Genomic DNA, 20,067 nt, shown 5'->3' on the forward strand with positions numbered 1-20,067 from the left:
TTATCCACACCAGCCTTTAGGGAGGAATTGGATAAACTAATCCAACAGGCAGTGCTGAATGCCCTTCGGGGGCTTCCAGTCGCCACTGGAACTGGTGCTCTCGATATTCGCACTGCTCCTTGAGCGCCTAGACACGCTCATCGGTGTCCTGTCGGCTCAACCCGTGCCATCGGATACGTTTGCACAGAGTCGTCCACCAAAACCTCCGCAGATACCGATCCCCATACCAGATTCCTCGGAGGGCGAGGAGGCGACTCCCGGCCTGATGCTGGAACCCGTTCCAGGGTCATCGGGACTATCTGTGCCTAAGCGCACCTTATCCGCCTCTGTGCCATCGATACCGGGGCAACCTCCATTGATGCCACCTTGTCATCCAGCGATGCCTTCTCTCCCTCTCAGCTTTGGTATACTTCCTCCTTTAGGAAGTCCACCGGGAGAAGGAGAATTTCCCTATGATCCGTGGGAGGATGCCTCCTCGGACCATTCCTCTCAAGCTTCCAAGGAGCTGCTCTCAGAGCCTTCACCCCCGAGGAAAGACGTCGCTCTCCTCCGGAAGACCTCTCCTTTGCCAGCTTTGTCAAAGAAATGTCTGAAACCATCCCATTTCTATTATTGACAAAAGAGGACCCTTGTCACAAACTGTTGGAGGTCTTACAATTTATAGAGGCTCCAAAGGAGATAATGGCAATACCAGTCCATGACATTCTTCTGGACCTTTTGCACTGCCTGTGGGATCATCCAGGTGTTCAGCAGGCCCCAGGATTTCAAAAAAGCCAATTACCACACCATTCTGTTGTGGTGGAGTCAGCCCAAAAGAAGGCTAAAAGATCCCGTCCACACTCCTCTGTTCCTCCTGGTAAGGAACAAAAGGCTTTGGACGCATTGGGGCACAGAGTCTTTCAAGGGTATCAACTATACATGACCCAGTATAACAGAAATCTCTGGAAACAAGTCCAGGATTTCACAGACAACCTACCTCAACAACATCAAAAGACCTTAACCTCCATCTTGCAAAAAGGATTGGAGGCAGGTAAACACGAGGAGAGAGCTGCTTATGACTCTTTTGAAACCGCATCTAGAGTCTCAGCAGCAGGCATCAGTGCTAGACGCTGGGCCTGGCTTAAAGCCTCAGACCTACGTCCCGAGGTGCAGGATAAACTAGCTGATCTCCCATTTACGGGGGAAAACCTGTTCGGGGATAAAATTCAAGATGCAGTGGCCCAATTGAAGGACCATCATGAGACCCTGCATCAGTTGTCAATGGTCACCTCAGAAGCACCCTCTGTAGTCCACAGGAGCACAAGAAGAGACACCAGGAAGCAATTTTATAGACCACACAGGTATTATCCTCCTGCATCTCGTGCTCGTCCAGCTCTGGTCCCTCTGAGAGGACAAGCACGTCAAACAAGAACTCCTAGGGTGCAACCAGCCCCACAGGCTGGCCTGCAACTGGATTTTGACTTCTTTCCAGAGAGGAGCAGCCACCCCACCCTGATCCCACGACCCAACTTACCAGTGGGAGGCCGCCTATGCCACTTCGTAACCAATTGGCACCAAATTACAGTGGACCAATGGCTACTATCCATAATAACCCACGCTTACCGTCTAAATTTATCAGCTATATCCCCGGACTCCCCACCCATTCCAGCATGGAGCTGGGATGATCACACAGGACGTCTCGAGTCAGAGCTCTTGACCCTTCTGTCTGCCAGAGCCGTAGAACCAGTTCCCTCGACTCAACAAGGGACAGGGTTCTACTCCTGCTGTTTTCTAATTCCAAAAAAGACCTGCAGCCTCCTGCCTATTCTAGATCTGTGCCCTGAACATATTTCTTCACAAGGAACGGTTCAGAATGGTATCCCTAGGCACCATGCTTCCCCTCCTACAGCAGGGAGATTGGCTCTGCTCTCTGGACCTTCAGGACGCTTACACCCATATTGCCATCTTCCCTCCTAATCGCAAATACCTGCGATTTGTAGTAGGTCACAGGCACTATCAATACAAGGTACTGCCATTCGGCCTGGCTTCAGCACACCGAGTATTCACAAAGTGCCTGGCAGTCATGGCTGCACAGTTGCACTACAAGAGCACATCTTTCCATATCTCGACGACTGGCTTATAGAAAAGCCAGTCCAGGCAAGGAGCCCTCGACTCCCTCGACCTTACCACAAAACTTCTACAATCATTGGGATTTCTGATCAACTACTCAAAATCCCACTTGACACCATCTCTCCTTTTATAGAAGCAGATCTAGACACCAAAGTGACCAAAGGGTTCTTACCCAATGACCGCGCTGTCCAACCTTGCCAGCTTTATCTGAAGTCAACGAACAGCCTTGGCTCGTCAATTGCTCACATTACTCGGCCACATGGCGTCAGCAGTCCATGTCACTCCAATGGCACGCCTAGCCATGAGAGTGACACAACGGACTCTAAATTCTCAATGGCGCCAAACCACTCGGCCGCTTTCGTCCCTTGTCCACATAACAACCCAGCTTCGTCTGTCTCTTGCCTGGTGGGCTCACAAGGCCAACTTACAAACAGGTCTTCCCTTCCAGCAACCAACTCCTCAGGTGACCTTAATCACGGACGACTCCAACCTAGGGTGGGGAACCCATGTCGAAGGCCTTCAAACCCAAGGGACTTGTACAAAAGCAGAAGCAACATATCAGATCAACTTCCTAGAGCTTCAAGTGATGCGGTACGCCCTTTATGCATTCATGGACTGCCTCTTGAACAAGGTAGTCTTGATTCAAACACACAACCAAGTTGGGGGGGGGGCGGATCCAAGATGGTTACCGGATGAGTGTGTGTGTGCTGAGCGTCCTCGTGTATTTCTAATAGAAATATTTTCCTGCGATCTTATTTCTCTAAAATGGGGAGGAAGCGTAAACCAAGGGCTTCTTACCCCGCAGAGCCATTGGTGAGCGCTCCGACCGGCCCGATGGACGCCCATGTCACACGCAGTGCCAGAGAACCGGGAGACCTGCCGTTGCAGAGTGGGGGAGGGGAAGGTGAGCTCCCCTCTCTGCCAGGCTCACTTTCACCTTTGAGTCCCGGTGAGAGGATACCACCGATTAACCCAGCTGCCGGGAGAGAGGCATTCTACCCTGGGGAAGGAATCCCCAACCTAAGTGTGCAGGGAATTTCTCCAGCGAGGCCGGGAGAAGCCCCGACGGCAGCTTCCAGCCCCATAGAAGTGCAGGGGCAAGTCTGTGAGGAAAATGATGCCACGAGAGGAGAAGTTACAGCTGCGACTGCTACTATTCCCGCAATAGAGATACCATCTTTGGTGAGACCGCATGTGTTTTCTTTTGAGACTTTGTGGGAAGCCATAAATGAGATGAGAACAAATGTTTTACAACAACTTGTGCCGGTAACAGAACAGATAAAAGGGCATGAAAAAAAACTGGAAGTGCTTGAAAAGGCAAATGTGGAGTGGGACCAACAAACTGCTACTATTCGAACTGAGATAAAAATAATTCAACAAACACAATCAATGTTGATGAGAGACAATAAGATTATTGTTTCAAAGATAGAAAATTTGGAAAATTATGCAAAGAGTCGGAATTTAAGATACATAAACTTTCCTCAATTACCTATGAGATCACCTAAGGAAGTTCTAAATAAATATATGATGGAAATACTGAAAATCCCAGAGGACCAAGTACCATCGGTTATAAAGATATTTTATTTGCTAAAAAAAGATGCAGCAATTCCAGAAGGAGAAGTTGAAAACACGGCACCTATTGTCGATCAACCTTTGAATATAACTGCACTCCTAGAAACATCAGATACGGAGATGGCTGTTCCTGCAACCTTAATTGTGACTTTTTCCTCAGAGATAGACAGGGAAAAGATTCTGAAATTAAGTATTAAACATAGAAATGTAAGATTTTTGGGGCTCATGGTCAGAGCCTTCCCTGATCTTTCTCGTGAAACACAAAGGAGAAGAAAGGCTTTTCTACTCCTGAGACCGCAGGTTTTGTTAATTGGGGCAAGATATTTCCTAAAATACCCTTGCAAGTGCGTGGTAAAACACTCACAAAATACATATGTTTTCTTTGATCCACCCCAGTTAACCCAATTCCTAGTTGGAAAGTCCCTGGTAACAGCTGAAACACCTCATGAAGAGGCTCTAAGTCCTCCTTAAAATGTACTAGCACTGTATAATCTGGTAATACTTACTTAGTTAATCATATTTACCTTGAGTTTGGATGATCCTCCCCCTCCATTTTGTGGATCTCAAGAGGAACCGTAAAAAAAAAAAAATTTTTTGTGGGATATGGTTTAGTTATGAAAAAATTGTATTTTGATACAGTTTGTATAATTGTACGGTTATCCTTTTTTCTGTACAAGATTTAAGTTCTTGAATTATTGTAAAAATTGCATAAATATAAAATAAAAAAAATAAAAAAAAAACACACAACCAAGTTGAAATGTGGTACCTGAACAAACAGGGGGGGCACAGGCTCTTACCTGCTCTGCCAAGAGGCGGTGCAGATTTGGGCCTGGACCCTGTTGCACTCAATACTACTGCGAGCCCCTTATCTGGCAGACTGCAGAATACAGTGGCGGACCACCTCAGCTGAAGTTTCCAGCCCCACGAGTGGTCTCTGGATTCCTCTGTTGCGAGCAGAATCTTCCACCAGTGGCGTCAGCCGAACAGCGACCTCTTTTATCCTATCAGAATTGCAAAGTGGAACTCTTCTGCTCCCAGCACAGGGACCGAAGAGCACCAGTCATGGATGCCTCCTTCCGCCCCTGGAAAGCAGGTCTGCTATATGCGTACCCTCCGATTCCGCTAATAAGCAAGACTCTCGTGAAGCTACAACAGGACCGAGGCTTAATGATACTCATAGCCCCGTATTGGCCATTCCAAGTCTGGTTTCTCATACTTCACGACCTCTCTGTCCAGGAACCCATTCGCCTGGGCATGGCATCCAACCTCATAACACAGAATCACGGCAAGTTGTGCCACCCGAACCTCCAGACCCTATCCCTGACGGCCTGGATGTTGAAAGGTTGATATTACAGCCCCTCAACCTTTCTAGTAGCGTCTCTCAAGTCCTTGTAGCTTCATGAAATCCTTCCACATGGAAGTCTTACCGCTCTAAATGGAAGTGGTTTACCGTGTGGTGCACACAGAAGGCCCTTGATACCTTTTCTTGCCCCACACCAGCACTCTTGGATTATCTGTGGCACCTCTCGGAATCTGGCCTACAACTTTCTCCATACGAGTACACTTCAGTGCTATCTCTGCTTACCATTGAGTAGGGGATGCCCCAGTAATGGCTCAACCCCTGGTGAGTCGATTCATGAGAGGCTTAATACAGCTTAAGCCGCCTCTGACAACCAGCTGTGGCATGGGACCTCAACATGGTACTTGCATGGCTCATGCATTCTCCTTTTGAGCCACTGCACTACTGCGAACTCAGATATCTTACATGGAAAGTAATTTTCCTAGTAGCAGTCACATCTGCACACAGGGTAAGTGAGTTACAGGCCCTTGTGACTTACTCACCCTACCCAAGGTTCCTCCATGATCGGGTGGTTCTCTGACCTCACCCTAAATTCCTTCCTAAGGTGGTAACAAATTTTTACTTAAATCAGTCCATAGTCTTGCCCACTTTCTTTCCAAGGCCTCACACTCATCCAGGTGAGCGAGCTCTGCACACTTTGGACTGTAAGCAGGCACTCGCATTTTATTTTGATCAAATTACGGCCCACAGGAAGTTCACCCAACTCTTTGTTTCTTTTGACAAAAATAAGCTTGGAGTTGCTGTGGGCAAGCAGACTCTCTCCAACTGGTTGACAGACTGCATTGGATTCTGCTACCAACAAGCAGGCCTTCCACTTCAGGGACGAGTGAAGGCGCACTCAGTCAGGACTATGGCAACGGCAGTAGCACACTACCAGTTAGTACTGATTGCCAACATCTGCAGGGCTGCAACATGGAGCTCTCTCCACACTTCACAGCTCACTACTGTCTAGACAAGGCTGGACGACAAGACTCTGTCTTTGGCCAGTCTGTCCTAAGGAATTTATTCCCAGTATAGAAACCCAACTCGTCCTACCTTGACCTGTTGTGAATTTCAGGCTGCCTCATCACTGCCAACAGCCCCCCAGTTGTGCCTGTTGCACATGTTGTGTGCTAGTTGGCCTGCTTCGTATGAATCAGCCTGTAACTTGCTATTCACCCATATGTGAGGACTACCATCCTGCTTGTCCTGCGAGAAAGCAGAGTTGCTTAACAGGTGTTCTCCCAGGACAGCAGGATGTTAATCCTCACAAAACCCACCCGCTCCCCGCGAAGTTGGGTTCGATAACATTTTCTTATTTTATTTTTCGCTCGTACTTTTTGCTACAAACGAGACTGAAGGGGGGACCCCGTGTGTCCACAGGGTTAGTGGCATGCTGGGCATGCTCAGTGTGCCAGTCAAAGTTCTAGGAACTTTAACAAAGGTGTTCCATGACAGGGCTCCATCTGATGATGTCACCCATATGTAAGGACCAACATCCTGCTGTCCTGGGAGAACACCTGTTACAGGTAAGCAACTCTGCTTTTCCATGTTCCCTTTTCAGTCTTTTTCCCAATTGCTTTTATTGGGTCGTCTTTTTTTCTGTTTCTTTTCTTACCACTTGTTTTCTTCCTTTCCACCTTCAAACACACACTCAAGCTCTCTTTCTTATATGCTTTCTGTCTCGCACACACACGCTTTCATTATCACATACTCTCAAACCCACAGGCTGTCTCACACACATGGCTCTTACTTTCACATACTGTCTCTCATACACATCAGCTCTTACATGCTGTCTCACTCTCACTCTTACACAGGCTTTCACTCTTACATGCTGTCACACACAAAGCTCTTCTTGCTATCTCACATACAGGCTCTTGTCATACGCTCTCTATCACACACAGGCTCTCATTCTGACATGCTGTCTCATACAAGGCTTTCCACACACACACACACATACATACACATTCTCACATTCGCGCTCTCTAACTCGCTTTTGCTCTCTCTTAACTCTCTCACCCTCTCACCACTGGGCCTCATCTTCTGGGCAGCCGTGAGATTGATTACACAGCAGCCATGCTACTGGCACTCCTCGAGCTGCTGTGAGATGCAGGTTTGCAGCAGCTGCTTCTCGTTCCTGCCTGCGTGGCTTTGCCAACTTTTTTTTTCTGGGGCTGAATGGGCAGGATGGAAGAGGAGCACTTGGAGTTTTGGTTGGGGTAGCCTAGATATGAAGCCACCTCTTGAGTCTCCTACTCTCCTTTGCTTCTGGCTGTGGTGGGATGAGTTTTATTACAGCCCTGACAGTCTTTCTGGGGGTAAAACCTGTGCGCAGTTTGGAGGTAATATTACACCCAGGTGCCCCCTACAACCCAGCACCCGGGGGCCTTGGCTCCACCTCTGCCACACCATTGCCACCGCGGCACAGGAAAAACCTTGCTGCGGCACACTAATGTGCCATGGCACAGTGGTTGAGAAGCTGTGGCCTAGACCACCAGGCCTAATTTTTTGGAATGGGAGGTCCAGGGTGAGGGGGTCTTTGGTTAGATGGGAAGGCTCAACAATGGGAAAATGGTTAGGGGAAGTGGTGAGATGTCACCACACTTTTAAATATGGGTTATTAAAATTTTTGGACTTGGTGCTGCCTCGTTAGATGGCCGGGAGGAAGAGGTTCACTTTCAGAGAGATTTAGTTTTGGGTCACCTGGCCCTTTAAGAAACATTGTGTATTAATGTCTCAATCACCCCACGATGTGTTAACTGCACTTCCTTAAAGTTTCATATAACACATGCATGTTAGTTTATTTGCATAGGTTTGACTATGCAAGAGCTGCTTCACAAGGATTTGCAAATCTATGCATGCAAAGTAGCTTATTGTAATAGAGATGGGTATCAGGCCAAAATATTGTATGATATTGCTGTGATATGGCTATATCACAAAATAAACAGTGTTAGTAAATCTAGGCCTAAGTTTGTACCTGAGGCAATGGAGGTTTCTCTCCACAAACTTTAACATATCACTGCTGAATAAGAGACATTGCAGCATATTTTTTCCATTTGTGTCAGTCCACATTCCATTCCATTATTTATTCTTGTGATCTACTTTCATGGATTTCTCTGTTTCAGCAAACTGCTGCCAAAGCTGCTGGTACAGATGTAAATGTTTAGTTATATGCACATGCTTCTTTTTGAAGTGTAAACCAAAAAGTCAAATATACCAGGTACACCTAGACAACCCAGTGTTTTCTCAAGCAACCGCAGTCAGCAATTCTTGCACATGCTGCATATGTAAGCATAAACGGCTTATTCATCCTTGCGTGACTTCTCTGTTTTCTATGCCATGTTTCTCAAGGCAGTCTAGAAGTTGGCCCCCCACCCCCAGCCAGTCTGGTTTTTACAGTATTTACAATGAATATGTATAAAATATTTATTTGCTCTGTCTCATGCATATTCATTGTCAATATCCCAAAAACCTGATTATACATGGGTAACTCAAAGATTAGCTTGAGAAACACTGATATAGGCTATGATATAGGCACATTTCTCTCTTGCTACCCACCTGTGCGTGGCCTAATAGCAGAAAATTGGCTAATGACTTCCATACAGTACCTTCTGTTGTCATGGGACTATGGCCCAAGCCTGAGAATTTAATTTTGAGTTCTACATCAGAAACTCAGAAATCCTGTAGGCTTCTGATCCCTACTGTACCTAGCTCCCTACACTTTACTGTAGTCACTGTCTGTATAAGAGGTAGCAAAATCATATGATTCTCTTATTCAGACTGGAAGTGACTGCTTTCTCTTTGATATGCATTGACTGTGTATTGCATTGTGATCCTTTCTGAATGGATGGCACTCTACAAATCTAAGATGTTAATTATTGCTTCAAGCATTTCTTTTTATTCATGTAGAAATATTGTGATTTCAGGATTTTTTTTTAATGATTAAATGCAGGGCCTGGTTTTGTCTCCTGATAGCTTCTATCCCCAATCTCTCTCTCTTTCTCCCCCTCTTCCCCCCCCCCCCCCCCAAAAAAAAAGCAAACCCCAGTGGTAGAAGCACATGATCTGGAGATTGAGCTGAAGTGCAGTGATAGAATTGGTCTTTCTCCTCTCCTCCTGCCAGGTGTTCCCCAGCCATTTCACCCTGCAGCGGACCAAAGAGATGAACTCAGAGAGTGAACGGGAGCGCAGCATAAAGTTGTCTTGCAGTCCTTGCCCTGGGCAGCCAGGGGGCGGAGGCAGCATCTCCACAGACTTCTGGGACTTACTAGTGAAACTGGACAATATGAATGTGAGCCGGAAAGGCAAAACATCCATGAAGTCTGCACCCATAGGCTCAGGCAGCGAGGGGGAGAGCGCACAGTGCAGCTTGGAGGCCTCCCCATTAGGACAGCTCATGAACATGCTTTCGCATCCTGTCATCCGCCGTAGTTCTCTGCTGACAGAGAAACTCCTGCGACTGCTGTCCCTCATCTCCATCGCCCTACCAGAGAACAAAGTGGCAGAGGCACTAGCCAACCACAGTACCAGCAGCAGCACCGCCACCACTCCCGCACCTGCTCCCACCCCTGCTGCAGCTCCTGTCCCCGTCCCTGTCCCAGTCCTTGCAGCCACCGCTGCCACTACCACCACCACTGTGTCAAGTAAGTGTCTGCAACAGCGTTCTGTGTTGGGGGAGGGGCTTTGTTTCCTGTTCAAAGGGTCATTTCTGGGTGTAAAGATAAAGCTGCCACTGTTACTGATCCCAGCTTGGAAGCCTTACCTTGCAAAGGCTTCAGTTTTATAGGTTGTCTTCTCTGTCATTGTTGAACCATTAGTGCTGCAGTTGTGGGGGAAAGCAGTTACTCTTATCTGTTTTAATAAAAACAAATTCATAGGCTGCAGATAGAATAAGCATGGAAACCATATTTTATCAATCGGTCCCAGAATTTAATCGCATTGTCTTGTTTGTAATTTGGATGGTGGGGGGAGAGTTGGAAGCTTAATCTGCTCATGGTGAGGGAGCATTTGGGTGCATATGGGTGAGAAACTTGTAATGCTGCCACTGCTAATGATGATATGTATAGGGAGGGGAGGGGAGGCACCAAGGAAGCTTGAGGTTTCTGCCACCTATGATGAAGCACTGTGTATAGCAGAGATGTCCAACTCTAGTCCTTGAACCACAAACAGGCCAGGTTTTCAGAATATCCATGACGAATATGTAAGAGATGTGCATGCAAATCTATCTCATGCATATTCATTGTGGATGTTTTGAAAAATCAGGCTTGTTTATGACTGTCAAGGACTAGTTGGCCACCCCACATTCTGCACAGTGAGGTTAAATGACTTCAGTCACTGTGACAGAATTAGCATCCAGGTCAATTCACTATTGTCCTGTGGCCAAGTAACTTCTCTGCCATCTCTGTTTATATACTTGGAGCTCTTGTAAACCTGTACTTCGAGCTGAGCATGCATGTTTCTCACCTTTGGACCAACATATCTATTTTATGGAATAGCCCTAAACATTCTTAGTCGCACTGGCACTCAAAAATGGGGTCCACATTTTCTGTAGAATTGCCAGATATGGGTGGGGAAGTAGCAGGCAGAATGCAAACTTTTCATTCTCTAATACCGGGGAAACATTTTGTTCAAAGCTACAACGAAAATCAGTAAATCACCAGCCAAGATCAGCGATGGTGGAAGCAGTACAGCAGACAAGATGGCAGCATCGGGGCTGACAGAAAAACAACTGCAGCTCTCTGTGGAGGTGAGTTAATCACACACACCCCCACCACCGATTAGATTTCCATCCTTTTGGCATGCTCACCTTTTACAACTCCTTCCCCAGGTGTTGACATCACACTCCTGCTCAGAAGAAGGCCTGGAGGATGCAGCTAATGTGCTTTTGCAACTCTCCAGAGGGGATGCGGCAACACGAGATACTGTCCTGAAATTGCTGCTCAATGGTGCCAGTCATTTAGGCTGCACCCTCTGCAGGCAGATAGGTAGGACAGGGATGGGAAGGGGTGGGGGGAGTATGGTCTTCCACATTTGGATTCTTTCACTACATTAACAAAGCTCAATATTCCTCTGCACTCAAGCAGGCCAATTCACACCAGTGGCTTATGCGCTGCTTCCAGTAGATGGAGACTGAGTAAAGCTGACGTCGCTGACATATAGCCGTGTCCGAACATCAGCCTGCCAGTATTCTTTGACTCCAGCATATGGTGGACGAGCATCTCCCTACTGGGGATTGGATTGCTTGTGGTTTAAAAAAAAAATAGAAGGAAAGTAGGAGAAGATAGAAGATTTATGCACTGTTTGAGCTCCAGTGGTGACAATCGGGTGGTCCATCTCTCAGTTGAGCGATTTAAGTCCGGGAGCCTGATCTGGCATAGATTAAAAATAAATAAATAAATAAATAAAGCAGGTAAGTGAGAGCAAGGTGGTGAAAGCTTGTGCCCTCTCCTTTTATAGCCAGTGACACAATCATGCTCTCAAGCAGAGAGGGCTGAGCTCAGGCAAAAAAAAAAAAAAGAGTAGTAGTTTAGTCTTCTCTCTTTTTTTTTTTCCCTTACTGGGTACTCCTTCCCTTAGCGTTTGTTCCTCGGGGTCTTACCCCCTTTTCCCCTCTCACTTCTCTGGGGAGTTAGTGTAGTGTAGAGACAGCAATAGTCTTTGGGCTAGGCCCTGCTCCACCAGCTTGATTTGTTCAGCCACATGGAGGCCAAGGTGGTGGTTTTTTCCTATGCATGTAAGTGTGTGCACGCATTTTTGCTGCACGGCAGTGCCCTGACATAGGCACGCACGTATGTAAGTACTTGTGCACATAAGACCTTGGCCTAGGTTTGAGCGCATATGGCCGTGCGGGAGTGCTTGTGCATGCAAGACCGCAGCCTAAATTTGTGCATGTAGGGTGCATTTATGCGGGTAGACTGTGGCCCAGTTTTGGGCCCTTCTTTGCGTGCCCATACCCGGGTGCGGTTGATGTATGTGTAGGAGGCCACCAGAGACTAGGGCAGGAAAGCTATGGCGCTGAAAAAAAAATCTAAGCACCTGGCTTTCTTTGAGGCTTGCTATATGAGGGCAATCCAGCCATTGCTGTCTTTAAGCCTTTGTCAGCACTGTTTAGATGCTTGAGTAGATTTGGCTGCTACAGATTTTGGCGATATTGGAACATCCCCTTGGGTTATGGTGACTGGAGGGGAGTGAGGCGGAAGGCAACTCAACAGATGGTCCCCTCCCTCCTTGTGCTCTGTGACAGATGAATCTCTGAGGAAAGGGTCAGAGTGTGTCAGGTTTGTGCCAATGTGCCCCGGTATGGATCCATCCTCCTGGGTGGAATTTTCTAATAAGGGTTTGCTTGCTCAGGGCTCGCACTTGTCAGCCACTGCAGGCATGCGTTGCAGGGAGGCTGTCCCTGGAGATGTTCAAGGGGATGTGGATCATGATGTCGGATGACTCCGATGGGGACTTGAATTTTTCTCCTCTAGATGAGGGAGAAATTTTGCCTGATTTAGAACCATATCGGACTCTCTTTGTCACAGAGATGAGTTGCCGAGTCTATTGACTCAGACCTTGATAATATTTGATGTCGAAGGGGGGTGATGCTAAGGGCTTACAAAAGAAAGAGTGGTCATCTTATGCAGTGTCCTGGATCCAATTTGAGTTAATTGATCTTGAGTGGAGCACTTCGGAGGCAAGTTTTGTGGGAGATGCGCTTTAGCTGGTTTGTACCCCTTGGATCTGAAGGCAAGGGATCAGTTGCGATTCCTGAAGTTGGATGCCTTGGTATGCGCTGTGACCAGGCAAACCACTATTCCAGTGAAAAGAGGGGCAGCTCTAAAAGATGCTCAGGATAGAAGGATTGAAGCTATCCCTAAGAAGGCCTTTGAGGCCAAGGCAATGAATTTGAAAATTGCTTCTTGCTGCTGCCTTGTGGTTCAGGCTGATTTGTGTCTTCTAAGGAGACACAAGGAGCGGGATCCGATGGTGGATCTGTGATGGTATTGGGGAATGCATTCTTAGCTGATGCGGGCTGTGACTTCGTGCAGACGGGTGCTAGAAGGATGGCTTCCATGTTAGCAGCTAGGCACCAGTTGTGGCTGGGAAATTGGTCAACAGACACTGCTTCCAAGTCCAATCTCACAAGGTTACCATTTAAGGGTTGTCTTATTTGGTAATGAGACAGAGAAGATGGCGAATAGTTGGGGGAAAACCAAGGTTCCTTGATTGCCAGAGGTCAAGAAGGTGGTACCATGTTCTTTTGGGGCAAAGTGCTGCTCCAGGGATTCCCATCTCTTTCGTCCTTACAGAGAAGCAACTACTCAAAGGTCTTCTCCCTTTGGAAGACCTCAGTCTTTTCGGCCTAAGAAGCCTTGTAAAAATGTGGGCTCTATGGCTGGAGCGCCTCGATCGTCACAATGAAAGTGTGGGGGCTCACCTACTGGATCATGAGATAGGCATGTCATTCCCATGGAAGAGGAGGGGTCTTTTCAGCCCATCCTGAATCTAAAAGGGGTCAATCGGTATTTGCATGTGACTCATTTCAGAATGGAAACTCTTAAGTGGTGGTACAAACAGGAATTTCTCACGTCTCTAGACCTATCAGAGGCCTATCCATATAGTCCCATTTGCCAGGAACATCAGCATTTTCTATGCTTCACCATTCTGGGATGTCATCAATTTCAGGCCCTGCCCTTCAGGTTAGCTTCAACGCCCAGAACCTTCTCCAAGGTCATGGTGGTGGTAGCGGCGTCTCTACACAAGGAGGGCAGTCTGGTCCATCCATATGTGGACGACTGGTTGATTCAGGCCACAAGTACAGAAGTGAGTCACTTGGCATCTCGCAAGGTGATCTCCTTGCTCTAGAAGCTAGGCTGGATGGTGAATTCGGCCAAGTGTAGTTTGCAGCTATCTTAGATGCTAGTGTATCTCGGAATGCGATTTGATACAGAGCAGGGTAGAGTGTTCCTACTAGAGAGTCGCATTCAGAAGTTAATCACTCAAATTCGGGCCCTGAGAAGGACCATTCAACTGACAATGTGGTCTTATTTGCAGGTCCAGGGATCAGTGGCAGCCACATTGGACATCATTCCCTGGACAAGGGTGCACATGCAGCCCCCTTCAGTGCATGTTGCTATCTCAGTGGATTCTGCAGTCCCAAGACTCAGTGAGTTTCCACTTGCCATTGGACGTGAACGTCCAGTTGTAGTGATGGTTACAAGCAGATCATCTCAGTAAGTGATTTCCTTGGATACACCGAACTCGTTAGTGCTCACGACAGATGTGAGCCTTCTGTGTTGGGGGGCTCACTGTCAAGTTGGTGGCACAAGGTCGCTGAAATGCCACGGAGCAGCAATGGATCTTCAGTTGGTTAGAAGCACATGCAGTTCAACTGGTGTGCTTGTGGTTTGCCAAGCAAGTCAAAGCTTGAGCAGTAAGGATAATGTCAGACATTGTATGATAGCCTACATCAGTCATCAAGTTGGAACCAAAAAGCCAGTAGGTGTCAATGTAGATAGATGTGCTCATGGTGTGGGCAGAATAGCATCTCCAGGACATAACTGCCTCCCACATTGCCGGGAAGGACAATGTCTGGGCCGACTTCTTCAACAGGCAGGTCTTGGACCAAGGAGAATAGGAATTGATAGACAAAGACTTTTCAACTCCTAGTGAAGCACTGGGGTCACCCATACCTGGATTTACTGACAACCTCCAACAATGTGAAGATACCATGATTCTTCAATCGTAGAAGGGATCCAAGAGCGCTGGGCATTGTTGCTCTTGTTTAGGTTTAGCCACGGAGCAAGGTTTTGTATACCTTTCTGCCGTGGCCGATGATAGGCAGGGCTATTTGGAAGATTGCAAGTCATATCAAAACTATACTTCTGGTGGCTCTGGATTGGCCCCAGAGGCCGTGGTATGCTGATCTTCAGAGGTTAATGGTGGGCATTCCTCTGACTACCGTTTAGGAAGGATCTGTTGTATCAGGGACCTATACTGCACAATGATGCGGGTCAGTTTTATCTTAAGTTTTAGCCCTTGAGAGGGCTCTGTTGCTGAAGCGTGTGTTTTGTGGATCCTTGGGTGCTGTGGAGATGACCATGCCCACATGGAGGAGCCCTGTGAGGAGCCACAGCACTGGGCTAGACTCGTACACACAAAACACAGGACAGTTCTTTATTGTACAGCTTGAAGATCTCCACCAGAGGTGGCAGTAGTGAGGCAGTCTGTGGTTGTAGTCTCAGGGACCTCGGCTGAGGGAGCCCTTCTCTCCTAGATGACGTCAGGAGGTTCCGCAGCAGGTCTCCCAGCGAGGAGATACTGTGGATGAGAGAGACTGAGAGTTAGAGTTCTCACTAGGTGTTAGCAGTTGGTATGCGATTCCACCAGGTATGTAGTTGAAGGTACAGGCACCGAGGCAGGGAGAGCAGGCCCTCGAGCGAATACCCAGGTTAGCATGTACCCCAAAGGGCAGAGAGAGCTTCCTGCGGCAGCACGGAAGTGGCAGAGTAGCGTAGACAGGAACAGATCGAGTTCTTGCTAACTCGGGGAGCTAGCAAATTGATGAAGGAGGTATACCCAGATGGCGTGACGTCAGCATGAGGGAACGCCCTTGAGGTTCGCGCCAAGGGTGGTACAAAGAAGTGAGTTGCGCGTGCACCCTAGTAGGTACCTGGGAGGAGCAATGGCGGGAGGCTGCACCATAACCATTCTGGGGATGCCAGAGAGGTCGGCTTGTAGACGCTGCGGTAGCCATCTTGCCCAGGTAAGCGGGTGGAGCCGTGAATAAGGTGAGGCAAATGGGGCGAAGCCATCAAGGACCAACGGACGCAACAGCGTGGTTATTCTTCTACAATAACTTCCACTTTGCTCCGGGCCAGGAAATTTTCTACATTTCTAGCTTATGTTAGAGTTTGGAGAGTGTTCAAGAGCTGGTGTGAGGAGCAAGGTTCTCATCCTCTCAATGTTGAAATTCCACTGATAATGGAATTTTTGCAGAAAGGCTTGGTTAAAGGCTTGGCCCTTAACACACTGAAGATAGCTGTAGCAGCGCTCGCTTGCTAAGGGGGAAGGGGTGGGGAGTCAATGGTGCAACATTTTCTTCCCATTCAGATGTGTCCAGGTTTTTGAATGGAGTTAAGTATCTATGTCCTCCTTTGAGCTTCCTGGTGCCTCTTTGGGACCTTAAATCTGGTCTTGTGTTTTTTGATGAGTCCTATATTGCGGCTACTGTGTGGTCTTTCTTTGCGGCTGTTCACCTTGAAAACAGTTTTTCTTGTGATAATCTATTCAGCACTACAGGTCTCCAAGCTGCAGGGTTTTGTTTTGTTTTTTTTGTTTGGTTTTTTTGCTGTGAGTAGTTTCTACAAATGGCTCTGGGAGCGGAACAGCTTAGGGGACTGTACCTTCATTTTTGCTGAAAGTGGTTTTGGAGTTTCATTTGAATCAGTCTATTTCTCTGCCCACTCTGGACAGGGATAGAGATTAGCATGCTTATAGTCTGTTGCATGCCTTGGATGTGAAGCGGCACCTGGTTCGGTACTTGAAGGTTACTTGTAGGGATGTGAATCGGGCTTCAGACGATTGAAAATATCGTCGATATTTTCAAAATCGTCAGAAATCGGGGGCTCCCCCAAAACGATAGGAAAACACCACGATATTGATCGTGGGGGTTCCCTTTTCGTTTTGGGGGAGGGCGGGAAAAACGGCACACAAAAATAACCCCTAAACCCACCCCGACCCTTTAAAAGTAACCCCTTAGCTTCCCCCCCCCCCCCAAAACTTTTTACAGGTACCTGGTGGTCCAGTGGGGATTCCGGGAGTGATCTCCCGCTCCCGGGCCGTCGGCTGCCACTAATCAAAAAGGGTCCGATGGCCCTTTGCCCTTACCATGTGACAGGGTATCTGTGCCATTGGCCGGATCCTGTCACATGGTAAGGGCAAAGGGCCATCGGCACCATTTTGATTAGTGGCAGCCGACGGCCCGGGAGCGGGAGGACGGCCTGGAGTGGGAGATCGCGGGAGATCGCTCCCGGGACCCCCACTGGACCACCAGGTACCTGTAAAAAGTTTTTGGGGGGGTCGGGAGGGTGGGGGAAGCTAAGGGGTTACTTTTAAAGGGTCGGGGTGGGTTTTTTGTTTATCGGCTGGGGCGCAGCCGATAAACAAAACCGCGATCGGGCCCGATTGAAAAAAACCCACATGTGAATCAGAACCGGAATCCAAACTGATTCTGGTTCCGATTCACATCTCTAGTTACTTGTTCTTTTTGGCAGTCTGACTGTTTGTGCTCCATGATGGAAGTAAAAAGGTAACAGACGAAGGCAACTATAGCCCGTTGGGTGAAAAAAGTCTGCCTGTGTAGATCCAGATCTCACTTTATCTGGACAAGTCGGGTGTATTCCATAGGGCTCAGATGGTTTAGTGGGCAGAGCTTCGATTGTCTCCTGTCGAGATTTGCCAAGCAGTGACGTGGTACCCTCTACACATTCTCTTCAAGCATTACCGCTTGGATGTTAGGGCTCAGGAGGACATGACTTTCATGCATGAGGTGTTGACTGGATCATGTGCAGCCTCCCACCCTTCTCGGGAGTAGCTTTGAATATGTCCCACTGGTGTTGATTGGCCTGCCTGAGTGCAGAGGAAGGAGAAGTCACTACTTTCCTGATAATTTCCTGCCCTCTAAGGAAGGCAGGCTAATCCACAACTCTCCCTGGGCTGCCTACTTACGTTTAGTTTGTCTGTTATATGCAGACAACGTAGAGTGTTATTTCTAATAATTATTTTAAAGGGCTGCATGATATAACCAGCCCTAATTTAGTGAAGGTTATCTTTTTGGCTGAGCTTAGTGTTTCCCAATTGGCTGGAAGCATGAATGGGTTGACTGTTAGTAGTCATGTTTAAGTCTAATCGGTTTGTCCATAGTTTGGCTTTTCTAGAAATACTGGTGGGCTGATGTTGGGGCAGGGCTGTATGTCAATGACATAAGCGAGTCAGCTTTACTCCTCCATTTGCTAGTAGGCGTGCATAACCCACTGGTGTGGATTGGCCTGCCCTTCTTAGAGGAAAGGAAATTATTAGGTAAGTAGTAATTTTGCCTTTTTGCTTGCTTCCTTTTAGCGTGGAAGATGTAAGTACTTGTGAGCGCATGAAAGGACTCCAGAGCTTTACATTGGAGTTTGTGGGAATGTTCTCTCCGAAAGTAGTGCATGTATAAGCAGCACATGTTCATGTTTGGTGAAGTGCTTTTGCAGCTTGGTTAAAGGTGCCAATTTGTGTCTTTCTGCAGGTACTCTCTTGGCTGAGCTGCGAGAGTATAACTTAGAGCAGCAGAGCCAGGCACAATGTGAAATTGTTTCTCCTGATGGTGTGCCAGAAGAGCAGCCTCAAATCACCAAGTTAAAAGGCAAAATGCAAAGCAGGTGAGTTCATATAGCAAGGTCATACTATGTAAGGTACCGTATTTTTCGCTCCATAAGACGCACCTGACCATAAGACGCACCTAGGATTCAGAGGGGGAAAATTAAAAAAAAAAAAAAAAATTGTGCTAAACCGGCTCTGTCCCCGGGCATCTGTGCATCTTATGGAGCAAATTAGGGAAGTACATAACATTTTTTTTCTCCCCATTTTGTTTTCAGGTCTGGGGAGGGCCATTTCGGTCCACTCCCCAGATCAGAAAACTTTTATCTTTCTCTGGGAAACCCCCCCCCCCCCCCCCCCCCAAAAAAAACCCAACCCATCCCAACCCTTTAAATTAACAACCCCCCACCCTCCTGACCCCCCCAAGACCTGCCAAATTAATTTACTACAACCCCCCACCCTCCTGACCCCCCCAAGACCTGCCAAAAGTCCCTGGTGGTCCAGCGGGGGTCCAGGAGCGGTCCGGGAGCGATCTCCTGGACTTGGGCTGTCGGCTGCCAGTAATCAAAATGGCAAAGGGCTGTCTGTGCCATTTTGATTACTGGCAGCCGACGGCCCTTTGCCCTTACTATGTCACTGGGGCCGACCAATGGCAGCGGCAGCCCCTGTGACATAGTAAGGGCAAAGGGCCGTCGGCGCCTTTTTGATTACTGGCAGCCGACGGCCCAAGTCCAGGAGATCGCTCCCGGACTGCTCCTGGACCCCCGCTGGACCACCAGGAACTTTTGGCAGGTCTTGGGGGGGGTCAGGAGGGTGGGGGGTTGTAGTAAATTAAGTTGGCAGGTCTTGGGGGAGTCAAGAGGGTGGGGGGGGTTGTTAGATTTTTAGTTTTTTTTTTTATATTCACTCCATAAGACGCACATACATTTTCCCCCCACTTTTGGGGGAAAAAAAGTGCGTCTTATGGAGCGAAAAATACGGTAGTTTCTTTTTCATGCTGCCACCCCAGACCAGATGTGTGTTATCTCCCCCTACTAGCAGATGGAGACAGAGGGTGCATCTTTTTTGGTGTCATCATCACTGGTAGTTATGGTGCAGTTCCAACAAAAAGTTAGACTTTTCTCTCTACAGCAGATGACAAGGCATGCTAGTCTGGTGCAGCAAGAACTTGACTCCCAAGTGGCCTTTGCCCAGCCTGGTGGAAAATTTCTGGGCAGCTCTGCATTTGTCAGCCTGCTTTATTGACAGTAAAGTGCATGCCGTGCTTCCCAGTTAAACAAGCCCTGTTTAAGGCTTCCAGACTCATAGGAAATTTGGTAGAGCTTAGAAGGTAGAAAGAGGAGCTTCTTTTTGAAGTTGTCTCCTCCCACCACTTCCTTTTTTCTCTCTTAGCTTATTAATGCTTTATATATAAAAAAAAAAAATTTGGAGAAAGGTAAGGAGATAAGCCACTTCTGCTGAAGCAAGCAACAAGAGGAACACAAGTCTCAAGTGGATGGGTGAGTATATTTAAGGTGATCTAGGAGCAGACTTGCTAGCCATCAGGCTCCTCCTTGACTTTGGGCCTGTAATATCTGTGCAGTTTCTGACCAAAAAGTAAAGGAAGCCTGTTCAGCATTGGAGCTTTTCTGAGCCAGCGCTTCTGATGCAGTGCCAGTTCCTATTGTCCTCTTCGGAGGAACTTGCAAAGGCCCCTGGGTCCA

General features: G+C 47.7%; 1 protein-coding gene across 9 annotated transcripts in view; it reads left to right on the top strand.

Moving 5' to 3' along the window:
• Positions 1–20,067, top strand: part of HUWE1 (HECT, UBA and WWE domain containing E3 ubiquitin protein ligase 1) — a 907,188-nt gene that overhangs the window by 735,898 nt on the left and 151,223 nt on the right. For all 9 annotated transcript variants that reach the window (XM_029607938.1, XM_029607967.1, XM_029607972.1 and 6 more), the window contains 4 exons: positions 9,144–9,663; positions 10,654–10,766; positions 10,848–11,004; positions 18,294–18,426. In XM_029607938.1, the coding sequence (XP_029463798.1) occupies positions 9,144–9,663; positions 10,654–10,766; positions 10,848–11,004; positions 18,294–18,426 (923 nt within the window). The remainder of the gene's footprint in view (positions 1–9,143; positions 9,664–10,653; positions 10,767–10,847; positions 11,005–18,293; positions 18,427–20,067) is intronic.

This window comes from Rhinatrema bivittatum, chromosome 1, assembly GCF_901001135.1.
Source record: "Rhinatrema bivittatum chromosome 1, aRhiBiv1.1, whole genome shotgun sequence".
NCBI lineage: Eukaryota > Metazoa > Chordata > Amphibia > Gymnophiona > Rhinatrematidae > Rhinatrema > Rhinatrema bivittatum.